The following is a 13977-nucleotide window of genomic DNA, read 5'->3' on the forward strand; positions in this document are numbered from 1 at the left end:
ATGCAGTATTGAGGCAACTCACCGATTACGTCTCTCTGTGATCCAGAGATTGATAATCCTCCACACATACTACAAAGCTCCACACAATCCAATGCAGTAAAAATATTGTCCAAAACATGATAATAATCCACTGAAAGATGGATTATCAAATGAGTAGCTGCCCCACAGATAACATAATTAGGAATATATAGCCTATGGCCATAATGTAGATTTCATGAATATAAAGAAAGATATTGATGATGATGCACAGATCCGTGGGGGGACCATGCCCCCCTAGCTTTGGCCTCAGCCCCAAATGTTCCTATTTCCATATTTCTGTATACATTACAGTCCACCCTACATTCATTAATTTAGTTTCTTTTCTATTTAAGACATCAAACCTTAGATATTTCAGTCATGTGTCAGCTGATCCACAGTAAAATACACTTAGCTATTGTACTATTGTAATGCTGGAAAGAGCGTAGCTCTCACAAAGATAATGTTCCTCAAAACACTGCCACATTTTGACAGGCAAAAGAAAAGAAATTGCATTCCCTCTTCCTTTTTTCTTCCTCTACTGCCATACTTGTCATACTGCCGTACAATGTAAGGCAGTGGTGATGAAATGATTAGCAGTTTTGTTGCTGTGTCACTCACGGAGGTAAACTTTATAAAGCAAGGAGAGCTGGCTGTCAACACATGTTGCACTGATTCTGTGATCTGCATGTTCAGTAAAAAACACTGAAACCTGTGCTATGAAGGGTCTGTATTCTCAGCACTGAACATCTGATTTAGTGTTTTACACTTTGCATGTAAGGACAGCATTTTGTGTTTAAAGGTGATTTTTATTATTTACATTTATTCATTTATTTCATTTATTTACCTATCTTGTATTTATTCACTTATCTTACATACATGATCTTTATCTATGTGGCTATGCTGACCAGTTGACTGACCCATCATCTATACTGCCCGAAGGAGGACAGCAGAAAAGGCCTGGCCTACATTACACAAACGCTGTAAACCTCTGACTTCTCTTTGATGGCGTCAGACTATGAGTCACTTCAGAGCTCCCTCTCTGTCTGTCATCCGCCTCTCCTGTGGCAGTGGATTTCCATAACTCTGGGTCTGACTGAGGTCAGAGGCTGATATTTTTCAAATTCTTTTCATTCATGTGAACATTTTATGTGTGTAAACTTTTGGCACGAATAAAAGACAAATATGAATTTTAGGTTTTTATATCCTTCTCTCACATATGAGCCATTTCTTAAATATAGGATGATTTTTATGAGGACCTTTCAACAACAGAAAACAGACACTCTTCACTTACAAACGCGCACGCACACACAGACACATACACACACACATTGTGCAAAGCTTGTGTTGTTTTTGGGTGGTTGCTCCTCAAGGTCCAGGGGAAGGGGGGTTTCCTATTGGTTCTCAGGAAGAAGGCGTCAGCACAAGAAGACAATCAGAGGATGTCTAATGACAGGATCTGCTGATAACAGGGCTCTCTCTCACACACACATACACACATTATTCCAGTGAATATCATTTTCATGAAACATACAGTGCTGACAAACAGGCTCAGGCCTGACGATGTCTGAACACTAAAGGTTGAATCACTACAAACACCTTCAGTGGTGTGTGTAGGAATGTGTGCACTTGTGTGTACATGTGTTAATGTGCATGTGGTTGTGTCTGTTGTTGTCACTGTAAACCTAAGCATGCTTGGTCTTGACCTCAGTGGTCACAGGGACTGACACAGAACAAACTGCAGGTTTTTGGGAGACAATCTCATTAGTCAACCCACATGTTGAGTGATGACAAGGTGAGCACCGCAAACATCTGTAGAAAACACCACGTTCAACAATTTCTGCAAAAATTTTAGCACTGCATTCAATACAGGTTGCCAGTATATCCAAATATATCCCAGTGCAGTATTGTTACATTACATACATGAAAGTTATAGTTATGTTAGTTTCTGAGGAGCAAACAAACGTGCCTCAAACCATCATTCAAAGTACATAAACACTGATTCAATGTTTTTTACAACAAAAAACTACGAATCACCCCAACTCTGTTATCATTCAACTAAAGCTCAACACAATAACCAGTATTAGTATCAATTAAAATCTGCAAATTGTGACCATGGTAATCTTTCTCACCTCCCATTTTCCTGAGGGATAGAATGTAACAGAACAGTCAGATCCATTAGTGACACCTGGAAGCACACTGCAGACTGGATTGTCAACTGTGACATAACAGCTGGTCGTGAGAAGGTCACAGGCTTTAACTTTGTTCTGAACTATCTTGTGCAAACAAGATATTGATAATGATATCACTGACAATTCCTGAACAAGTAAAGTCTGACTAACTGACTAAATGTCATCAAAGTGTGATCACTGTTGCTTATTTCAATTACATTTTTCAGTGACCATGTGTCTTTTTGGCTCATTATCACATGAGAACAATGTGTTTGTAATGCAGGGCTCTGATCTGATTGTTAGACAGCATCTTCAACTACCTGTTCGAAAATGAGAACATAACAAACGTTACTGTCAGCCTTTTCTGAGAGGAACTTTTGGATTGTTCATGATTTTACTCCATGCAGACCAGGGTTATCTTGTTCAGAGTCATATTGTCTCTGCTGACATCTTCTTTTTGGTCACATTCTTTTTCTCCCTCTGAACAATGCAGCATTACTTGCAACTACTATTTCAGCTTCACCTTAATCACATCTGCTACCAAAAAGTAAAAAAAAAAAAAAACTCCCATAATCCTTTGGGCCTTTAACCTGTGATCAGTGAAGTCCCCAAATAACTCTAGCAGACTGCCTCTTTTCCTCTTTTCTCTGATTCTGTAAGCAGGTCACAATCTCACAAACACCACAACGATATAACACCAGGTACAACCCCCCTCACATGACACGTGTTCAGGGCACAAAATAGCTAAAATGAAAATATGCTTTTAATCTTAACTCAAGGGAAACACAGACACTCAGCTGGAAAGATAGAATCAGTGTTAACTTGGATCAGGTCACCCAACAAAACACAAATTCAATGTTATTCCACATTCAACACTGCATGTTCATACACTCTTGTGTCTTCCTGTCTGGCTTATGGAAACATGGCTCGTACAGTTTGTTTTTCAGACTGCTTTTGAGCTCCTCATCATGACAGTATGTGACACTGGTATCTCCTAGCAACTGAATCCATTATTTGGTCTGCAATAAAGATGTGGAGGGATGCTTTCCAGGAATCAAAAAAACTTGTAGCTACCTTACACTTAGATAACAAAACAAAAACACTTATACACTTATACAATGAAACAGTGAAGTTGGAGACTGGACAGCTAAAAAAGAGTTGAAACTTGCTATAAGGCTCTGAAACACGGAGAGCCGCAGATTCAGTTGATAATCCTCTGCAGGTTCATTGTTTTCATATTGTCATTTGATACTTTGTCATTACAAAAAAATCTGTCGTTTTTATTCTGTCCTGAAGAGGGACGCTAGTGTGCACTGGTGTGCATGGGTGAAAAGTGGGCCAACATATTTATGTTGCGTCTTAAGGGAGAATCATATATTATTTATGTGTGTTTACTGCACCTCCAGGCATACAAGGACATCATCAACATTCAGTACTACTTGTACAATATGGAGTCTGCACAAGTATTGTGGCTCTGTGGGAGCTTGTGACCTTCAATTTTACAGAAAATACTGCTGATGCAGCTAATGTTTTGAATACATCTTTAGACAGTGTTGTGTTTAGTGCTTGCTGATTCTGTATTTTTGTACCAATGAAACCAAAACTGCTCAGGACGATGACAAAGCTAATCTTAACTTTGGCTTTGGGTGAGTGAAAAAATGAAAATTTGGATGAAAATTTACAGCTGGAAAAACACATACAAGCTGGCATGTTAACACAACACAATTAAAGCACCAAACAATGAATCCACTGTAAAAAGCCAGCTTCAACAGAATGTCTAATTGTGAGAGCATTAGCATGCTCGCATTCACATTCATGTCAGAGCACTGGGCCTGCTGTTCAGTCTCACAATTGCTAGCATGCGAGATCAAGTTCCTGATAACAGGTGCACAAGGTGTCCGGCTGTGTTTGACAATGGCAGGCCTGTCTGTTACTCTGTTTTTAGTTTTAATTGTCCCAGGAAACCTCAAAAAACATTCAAGTCTCACAACATTCAAGTCCAAAAGCTGGTTTCAGAGTATGTGGATGGCACAGCAGTCTCCTATTCTGTAATAAGACAAAGCAATACAGAAGCTGTCTGGACATAACTGCAGTTTTATGAGTAAATGTGTAGTAAATCAACGTTCATCTTTAGTCCACTTTGACCAAGAGCAAGACATCTTGACGGTGCTGACCTTTGAGGGAACAGAGAGCTGAGAGTCCAAATGGCTCCACAAAAGAGGCATGACTTGAGGACAGTTAAGAGATATTCCCTAACCTTTTGTTGAAGAAATTTGTGTGACATGGTGAACAAAAAGTGAACAGCATATTACAGAGAAAACAGACTATTGTGACTGTTTAGCTAGCATGTCTGGCTAGCATGTTAGTGGATAGCTCACCAAATACAGCACTTCACCAACTGGCCCAGGGAGTCGTCACTACACCAGTACGACAATGCATCAGTCTAGTGTTTTGCTGGTGCTATCAAGAGATGAGTTACAATGTTGAACTATAAACTAACACTTGCCAAGAACCAGAGAACCCAACCTGTACTCTGCCAGCCTCCCAACCTGTATGCTAGAATATCACCTTGCTCCAGGTTTTAATTTATATAAATGTGCGCCATAAATATTTGCACCTCATAAACTAAAAGCAGACAGAGGGAGACTATAAGACATGGCTTCAGACAAAAGACTGTGGCAACATGTCAACCATACTGGATCTTCTTTGATCAATAGCTGTGTCTCTACTCCTTATCAAGCCAGTCTGGTTTATAGCTTCAGTGGCCAACTTTCTAGCTGTTATTTATGATACACCAGCTATGTAGGGGTATTTGTGATGGGCCCACAAAGCTTGTATTTGGTGTCAAACCAAAATAGGCACTAAACATTACACATATGGACATGTTGGAGAAAAGCATGGGATGGAGGATGGAGGGATGGATACATACTTCTCAGCATGGCTGACCCAGTCTTCTGACACATCCCCAGGAAGTGGTAGTAAGACTCCATCTCAGCGGTGGAGATCCGTATGGTGGAATAGGCTTGTCCATATTGACCACATTTTGGACAGCGAGACAGAAGCGTCTGGTATTGCAGCCTGTCTAGAGCGTCCATCTCATAACGTCACCTAACCTCACCTGGGATGAGCCTGTGTGTGATGTCCTATCTACCATCAAGCCTGCGCACATACACACACACGCAGACACACACACACACACACACACACACACACACACACACACACACACACACACACACACACACACACACACACACAGGCACAGTTTCTTTCCCCTACTGCAATGCTACTGCAGCTATTCTTGCATGTGTCCCTGTCCAGCAAGGTGCCTCTAACCTCGCTTCTACTCTCTCTGTCTGTCTCTCCGTCATAATCTCTGCATTAGAAAGTAAAGCCTATTACAGGACATCTGCCCGCCCCCATGGCTACCACCAACACAAACGACTACAACCTGCTGTCAGGGAGTGACTCCACACTCTCACCTCTGTTAACTCTATCCCTTTGCCAACGTGTTATTTTTAACCACCACAGTAACGCAGTGTTTGCTGAGATGCTTCAAATCTTTGCAGCTTTTTCAAAATTGACGTGAAATCACACTTTAGTGAGGCACTAACCTCAAAAATAACTTTTCAGAAATAAAAAACATACATGTAAAAGACTGCAATTTCAATTCCATTTTCTTTTCAGTTATGACAGCCAGGTGGCATTTAACAGCACATGGTTATTATGTGGGTGATTGTGTGGATGAATAAAATCAACGTGGCCAGAAACATATAGATTCATACTCATATATGAAGCTCTGCTGATGCCAGACAACAGTCCGTTTTCTCTGAGAGAAAACTGTATGGGATTCACAAACAGCGCATCATGATGAGGAGAGCCCTGTGTTTAAAGGGGATCAAAGCAGTGAATGTTATTGGCCTTGACTGTCACAGCCTCGAACATGCCCACCTATTACATATAAGAATATACACAAAATTAGCAAAAGTGCATTCAGCCCTCCTCCGACTCAAAGAGCATGGAACACTTGACTGTGATCTGCATCGTGCTGCCGGTTTATGGAAATAGAGCCTATAAAGTTAGCGACTATCCTTAGATCAAAATTTTCACTGTGTCACAGAGAGAGAGAAGAAAAGTTTTAGTTGAACATACATTATCTATGAGACTGGGTTATTCATTCGGGTCGCCTGTCAGGGTTATGGTCCGGTGTTTGAGCTTGTTTAAAACCATTGAACCAACCACCAACAAGGGTACCTGTAGCTTTCTTCTCTGTACTGCCAGGATTTCAGGGGTTTTGGACTTGAAGTCCTGTGTGATTGAATTTCTTTCTTTTAATAATGTCAGATAGTCCAAACTAAACTAAAAAATGATGTTTTGATGCTGCTCCTGATGCTGTGGTTGTTTCATGAGTTCATGCTGTACAGACCAGACACTGTCACGTCAACCACAAACCAAAACCAGCATTTCATTTCATTGCAATTCAAGGGTTACGATCATGAAATTCTTCAGTGATGAAAACCATTCATTTTGTTAGCTTGTTTCAAATTGAATTTTCTTTCAAGGCTAATATTGTTATTTATCAATGTTTCTTTTAACATTGAGATGCAGTTTGATGTTCAGACTACTGTGCCTAAATCAAAACCACCCAAATCTTCCACCCGAAAGAGACACTTAAACAGACACTTCATCTATAAACATACCGAATGTTGCCAACATTGATATGTGGAGTAGAGAATATACTCCACACTGCTGAAGCCACACATCAAGAAAAGGTTTTTGTAAATAGAAAATAATTAGCTCAAATACAAAACCAACCAAAAAATAAATGAAAATAGTGTGTACAGAAAGTAAGACAGTGAGAGAGTCAACACACTTTTGAAGTGATGCATTTTTTATGCATCACATTTCTTGGATTTCATTTACAAAGTGAATTATTACACTGTAATGTTTTCTAACACAACACTCTCCACACTGGGTGTCTGTTTGTTGAATGGTTAGGAGTCTAATCCCCACAGCTGACAATGTCCCAACTTGTTGACCCTTCATAAGACATCTACTAGCAAACTCACAGAATACGTCAATTACACATACTATACACACCTGCAGCACTGTGAAAAAAGCCAATATGTTCATCACTTACACATCACTGATCCCATGCTGCTGCTGTTCTGAAAAAATCCACACAGACAGGAGGTCTGAGCCACGCGGCTAAGCCAGCGTCCAGTCCGACGCCCACAGCAACATAACACACGACACACATACACAGGTCTGGTGACTCTACGGTCCAGTCCTCAACACTGTCTGCTCTCCCTCAACGCTGCAGAACAAGCCCTCCTCTTTCATGTGTAAGAGAGCAAGAGGGAGCAAGGCAGACAGAGTGAGAGGGACAGGGGAATCTGTGTGTGTGTGTGTGTGTGTGTGTGTGTGTGTGTGTGTGTGTGTGTGTGTGTGTGTGTGTGTGTGTGTGTGTGTGTTCACCAGAGCTGGGGTCTGAGCCTCTCCTGGCAGCCTTGTGACCGGCTGAGCAGCTCAGTTTTTACCACAGTTTACACAAATATCCTTAACAATACTCCCATCAGGCAGCGGGACTTCCCTTCCCATCTGCATCCTTCCCTGTTTACTCCCACCTTTCCTCCCCCCCCCCCCCCCCCCCCGCTTCTGTGTCTCCTCCTGAAAAATATTTAAGGCTTTTCTGTTTTGTTACATACGTTGAGAGCAGGAGAAAGACATAAGGTGTCTGGCAAAGGTTATGAGGTCAGATTTGAACCCACAGTCAGGTTGCTGTAACTTCAGCCTGTAACATCACCTCCACTGGCTGTTTCTCTACCTTTTTTCCTCTCTTACCCCTTCATGTCAACCATGTGCCCTTTATTACCCATGTGCCCTTCCTACCTTTAGATCTTTTTACTCATTCATTCTTTCCCCTCTCTCCAGTTTCATGGAAACATTCCTCTTTTCCTCTTTCCTTTTTTTTCCTCATGTGTCCCCTTGTAGCATGTGCAGTGGAAGGAGCACAATAGTATCAGCTTTTCTCTACTGAAAAGATTTATTTGCACCTCTCCCAACTGATTTCAGGTTTCCTTCTCCGACTACGTCATATGGTAGCATATGCAGAACAGTATAATTCCAAATGATGTTTCATACATAACCTCACCTGGGGTTTGATCCTGGCATCAAACCAAAGTTTGGCAGCATCTGTTGCATTACATATTAAGCTATATTATATTGACAGCTTGGTATTGCTTTGAATTATCTAAGTGATCGCAAATCTAATCATAATCAGCTCCGGAGACATGAGCCAAGCCTAGCCCGAGACTAAAAATGTTTCTCAATGGAGATCTTCACTGATGAAACACTCTAAAAACTGTGCAGCACCAAGAGAGAATTAACCGTACATACATACTTTGGTGGTGGGAAGAAACCCACAAACAAATATGGAGAACATGCAAACTGCACACATTCCACATGTGACAGTGCTAGCCACTGATTCATCATCCCACCCTATATGTTGCATGGGGTTCTAAACCAGCAGTGATTTGTAAGAGACTCTTTCACCTGGGATGAGTTACATTATCAGAACTGATAGTAGAAGCTGGAAATACAGAAGAGCAAAAACTAGTTAAGCTGTATCTAATATGTTATTTCAGCGTGCTGGAGTGTAGCTAAGGACTTTTATTCTGGAAGATGGACTGATAATGCCTGCCTGATAATACCTTTGTTTCTTGCTTTCTCATAGACATGAACTATAGACCTACAGTCTGGACAAACAATGTGGTGTGACAGTGACTTTAGGGTTTAGGGTGATTACACAAACACCTTTTCTGGTGAGATGGTATAATGTGTTATTGTCCTATTAAAACCTTATGGGGTTCCCTCACTTTCACCTGATTATGTGCCAGTGGAGGCTGTTAGTATAAGAGTTAGAGGTCAGGCGTATTCACAATTATTATGTGCCCATATTTGAACTGTTCTGATTGGACCTTATGTTACTTTGATGTTCATAGATAGCTTATGATTCATCTGTGGTAGTCGGTGGACCTTGGTGTGATGCTACAAATACTGCTGCTCTTTTTTTCTCTTCCCTCTCTGCTATGTCACCATATCTTACATGGATTCAGCTGCTGAGGAGCCAGGCATGCCTAGTTTGTGTCTTATCGATCACGTTGCTGATTCCACTCGTCTTATGCTCACTTTTGACCTGTTCTCCTGGGACCTACACAGCCTCTCCTGTTCTGTTGGCTTGTGCTCAGACTGTCTCCCCTCCTTATCCATATCATTTCAAATAACATGTTTTTTACTTATTAAACATAAAAATACAATTATGGATGACCACAATATACAGAACAATATATGGGATTGAATAATTTGTTTTGCCTAATCTGTAGAATATAATATGGTTCTTCATAGAACCCTCAGTTCCTATGAGAGATGCTGACTGGACGCATATGCTGAAAAAGTCTCAGTGGGCTTCTTGACATTTCTGTGTTTTGGGCCCATAGAGCATGTGAATATGTGACACACTGAAAATACTAGTTGTTAAGTTTGCCTGACCGCCTCAACAGGTGGTTTGAATGCTCAGATATTGGGAGCATTTTCATCTGCATGTCACACACTAATCACGTAAATGCCAGTTGAAGACATCTAGAGCAAAAGCATAAAGCTTCCTCTTGCTCTGAGTATCTACACAGAGAGATTCTCACAGACTTTCTTTTTTCTTACTCTTCTAGACCTCCTTTCAAGGCATTTTCCATCATGTTTATGAGGAGGTGTTTAAAATCACTTCCAGTTGTGCCTTTTTTTACACTGAGGTTCCTCCGTGTGGTCTCACAGTCTCAGCTTTCTCCCCTGAGGTTGACATGTGTATCTATGTCTCCACCCCTCCCATTCACCACCAGTGTCACCACCTAGACCAAGCTCCCCCTCCACCCTCAGCTGTCCCCCCTCCTCTCTCCACCTCTTCCTCCTCTCCCATGCACCTGAAGCAAACATGCGTCAAAGGCCTGCACAATAGAACATTTGCTTCAACAAATCACCGGTCTGAATGGCTTTGTTGTCGAAGTGTCATGTGTATGTGTAGCCAAAGTGTAAAGGATGCAGCCTTGCAGGACAAACATTCATACACACACACACACACACACACACACACACACACACACACACACACACACACACACACACACTCAGATGTTCATGTCATATTGTTAATGCTCTTACTGCGGTCTAGTAGTCTATTTAGAGGCAGTTGCTATGTTTAGCCATACAACTAGAAGTACTACACAAATCCAGTCTGTAGAGAAACCAGCAGACAACTGACATGATGAATATCCATAGTAAACAATATTTATGGAGTCAAATTCAAAAATGTGTGTTTAGTTGATCAGTCAGTCAAAAGTGAGTCTAGACACAGCTGTTTTTCAATCACTGGGTATTTTGGTTTCTTGTCACTGCACAGACCATTGATTTCCTCATGTTACATCTCAGGAACAGAGTGGAAGACAGATAAGCGATTACTATCCTCAGTATTCATCTGAGATACAAGGCCAATGTAAAATGAACTTTTTAATAAAAATAACAGACCTATAGCTCCCCACAAGCTACAAATTGTGGACAGTCTTCACTTGGACTTTGTCGTGAGGCAGGTAAAAGTGCCATTTTACTTCTCAGAATATGTCAGTGTTTGTTCTTCTTCTTGTTCTTAGGGACTTTCAGAATAAAGCATTACATCTATATATTATTTGCTTGGACGAACTATACGAGACAGCTAACATTAACCTAACGCCAGCTGCTAATGTTAGCTAATAATTCTTGCCCCAAACTTGTCAAACATGCTGAATATAACTCGATGGCTTCTCCCTTGTACTCGTAAGCATTAAGTTAAGCATTACTGTAAGTGCGCAAAATTATCACTAACATAATAGTCCTCATCTTTTTCAGTGTGTAATGTAATTAAGCCAGATAACATTAGTGAAGACTATTAGCATATAATGTTAGCGATCAGTTTGATGAACATGTGTTGTTGCTTCCTTTAGTCTAACTTTATGCAGTTGATTCTGTGTAGCTTGGATGATGAGACACAGACCACGCATTGAAGGCATGTCAACAAAGGCATGACAAACATGCAATCAAAATAACATTTAGCAATAATCAGTATGGGGTTTTGTGCAGCCATTTATGTGTAAAACTTTTTTTTAGATTTTATGAATATTAACTTCACAAGTGTTGAAGAAACCAAACTTTAAAGGCTGACTATTAACACTTCTGAGGAGTTCACATGAAAATGAACACAAGCATTTTACTCTACATGGAATTCCACAACAGGAGAGTTACTTTGACTCTGCCATAGAGTGCATGTGATGGTCTCACATACGTGCACTCAAACTGGGTTGATTTTAACTCACCTAGAGTTTATTCCAAAGGCCAGAATTTTGCTGTGCAGGAATCTGCGAAATAGACCCCAGGATGACAGACTACTAAAATGAGCTGGTAGAGTCTGAACTAGTGTCTTTATCTATCGACAACTGCCCTAACTGTGCACTGCAAGAATCAGCTGCAGGAGGGAGGCTTCATTACATCATGGATTACATCACTGCAGGCCTTGGCTACCTCACTGGGATTGACCTTCTCCTGTTACAGCCAGTAAAACACCACAGATTTAAAATGTCAAACCATTTAAAGTAACAGTCGTTTCTTCTTCCATAGGATGAGCATGTGAGCACACCAGTGACTAATGACTGAAAATGTCTGCAATCAGTCCATGCTGTTTCATATATTACCTTCAGCACTTTGAATAATTGATAAGCTGAACGTTCCCACCAGCCTCACAGCCACAGGGAACAGCTGTTGTTTTCTGCTGTCCGTTGAGTGACAGTTATTCTTTCGAACAAGCTACTTTTATGATATCATCACCCCTCCAAAAAATGAAGACAAACCTTCTAATGCTTATAGGCTGGGCTAGAGCAACACTGATAACACAGACTGCCTAAAATGAATGAGAAGACAGAATCGACAGTCACAATGCTGCATTCACAAACATTCTGAGTCCTCTCAGAGAGTTCCTAACTTAGAGGAAAAATCACTGTCAAAGAGTAACTTAATTCTCAAAACAATTCTGAGTAAGGAAGGGACTGAAGGAGGTGTGGTTGACCACTTTACTAGGTATGATGCATACTTTTAAAAGAGAAAAAGAAAAAAGCACTCTTAGGAATAATGGATGTAGAATGGGCAGTGAAATGGATGGCCCTCATCATAGAGGAGTCTATGAAGACTCGATGTAATTATGAATGCTATTTTATGTACATCTATGATACATACACTCTAAACCACAACCCTTGAAGTTGTTCTATTTATTTGCATTTCTTTACCATGATAGTAAATGTAGTAGTTAATGTATTTGACCTACTAACAAGGGAAAAATGGCTCAGCTTTCATCAATTGCGGCGATTGCTGACATCACAGTGCTATTACATTGGATGCGAGACGTGATCACATCTCTAGTGAGATAACAAACATTTATCCCTTCACGATCTAATCTGTAGCATTTCATTAACTCACTGTCATTCAGCATTTGGAGAATATACAATCTTTCACTTTAGCAGCTCTCTTAAGGGCTAAGATACTTTGGAAGTAACCTTTCTCTTAACCAGGATCTAATATTATCTGTTCTTAAAATGTAATGATTTTTTAGAATTCTTACAATTTGATCATTATGAGCAGCTCTTTGGACTCGCAGGCTTCATGAATATGACCTCAGGGCAACAAATCTGTGACAGTTATTTTTATTGATGGATTATATTATTTAGCTGTAAATTTGTGGTCATTAGAGGGACATTTTGGCTGCTTCCAGCACATTGGCCACTTATCATTGTGTTTTCATCCACACTGACAAGAATTTATTTCATTAGGGAATGCAGGGTTACTGTATATAATTCATGTTGTAATTAGGGTTGCAACTCGTAAAAATATTCATAATTAATTACACTGCACAAAGAATAAGGCTGAGATTATTTTACATTTTTCTTATTGTCAACATATTCTACAAAAATATGAAAAGCAACAACATGTTAGTGTGTCTCTCAGTACTTTCTACAACATTAACCACCTGTTAGACGGGCTTTGTGCATCGCCGGAAGGAGCATGTGTTTGACGTCCAGTGCAGTTGCTCTGGTCTGTCATTGTTGTGGGTGGGTTTACATTGGAGTTGAAAACCTGGTGCATCTCAAACAGATGCTAAAAGGTACCTTGTGTTTCTGTATGAGATGCAGAGGATCGTGACAAAGCGTCAGTGTTTGACACTGTGGGAATGAGACACACACTTAATCAAATAAAAAAAAAGTTCACTAAATTCATATCATGTGCATTTTGGTTAGATTCGATTAGACTACAGTTTTTGATTCGATTCTTTATCATAATCTAATCAATTCCACACTATAAGAGCTGTGCTGTTAAATTGTATTTAATTTCTCTGAGAGGATCAGCGTCTGCAAACATGCCCAACAACTGCTGGTTTACTGTGATTCCAGCAGTATTTAAGTGGAGATATTCCTATTCAGCTTTTGGAAGTGTTTCAAAGAATATCACACTGTTGCTGTCACAATCATCATGTCTGGCAGGCAGTGAAAAGAAAAAGTGGAAGCAGTAAGAGGTTTAAATGCAGGACTGCTCTCTAGAGAAAAATGACTAAAAACAACAATTTATCTTCACTTTTACAGTAAACACCTTAAATTGATCAAACGGCTTGAAAGCCATGCCAGAGTGTTCACCTCTATGAGAAAATGAAAGCATTTTAAAGTAT

At 40.3% G+C, this 13977-nt stretch overlaps 1 protein-coding gene across 6 annotated transcripts in view; it reads right to left on the minus strand.

The window, feature by feature from the left end:
* mcf2l2 (MCF.2 cell line derived transforming sequence-like 2) overlaps window positions 1-13977 on the minus strand; it is a 130805-nt gene that overhangs the window by 103751 nt on the left and 13077 nt on the right. For 2 of the 6 annotated variants that reach the window (XM_070960720.1, XM_070960719.1), the window contains exon 1: window positions 5116-5348. The exons of 3 other annotated variants lie outside the window; for them this stretch is intronic. In XM_070960720.1, the coding sequence (XP_070816821.1) occupies window positions 5116-5281 (166 nt within the window). In that variant the 5' untranslated portion in view covers window positions 5282-5348. Of the gene's footprint in view, window positions 1-5115; window positions 5349-7326; window positions 7553-13977 lie in introns of those variants that run through there. One more of the 6 variants, XM_070960718.1, reaches the window with a different exon arrangement.

Source organism: Chaetodon trifascialis, chromosome 4, assembly GCF_039877785.1.
Source record: "Chaetodon trifascialis isolate fChaTrf1 chromosome 4, fChaTrf1.hap1, whole genome shotgun sequence".
In the NCBI taxonomy this organism is placed as follows: Eukaryota; Metazoa; Chordata; class Actinopteri; order Chaetodontiformes; family Chaetodontidae; genus Chaetodon; species Chaetodon trifascialis.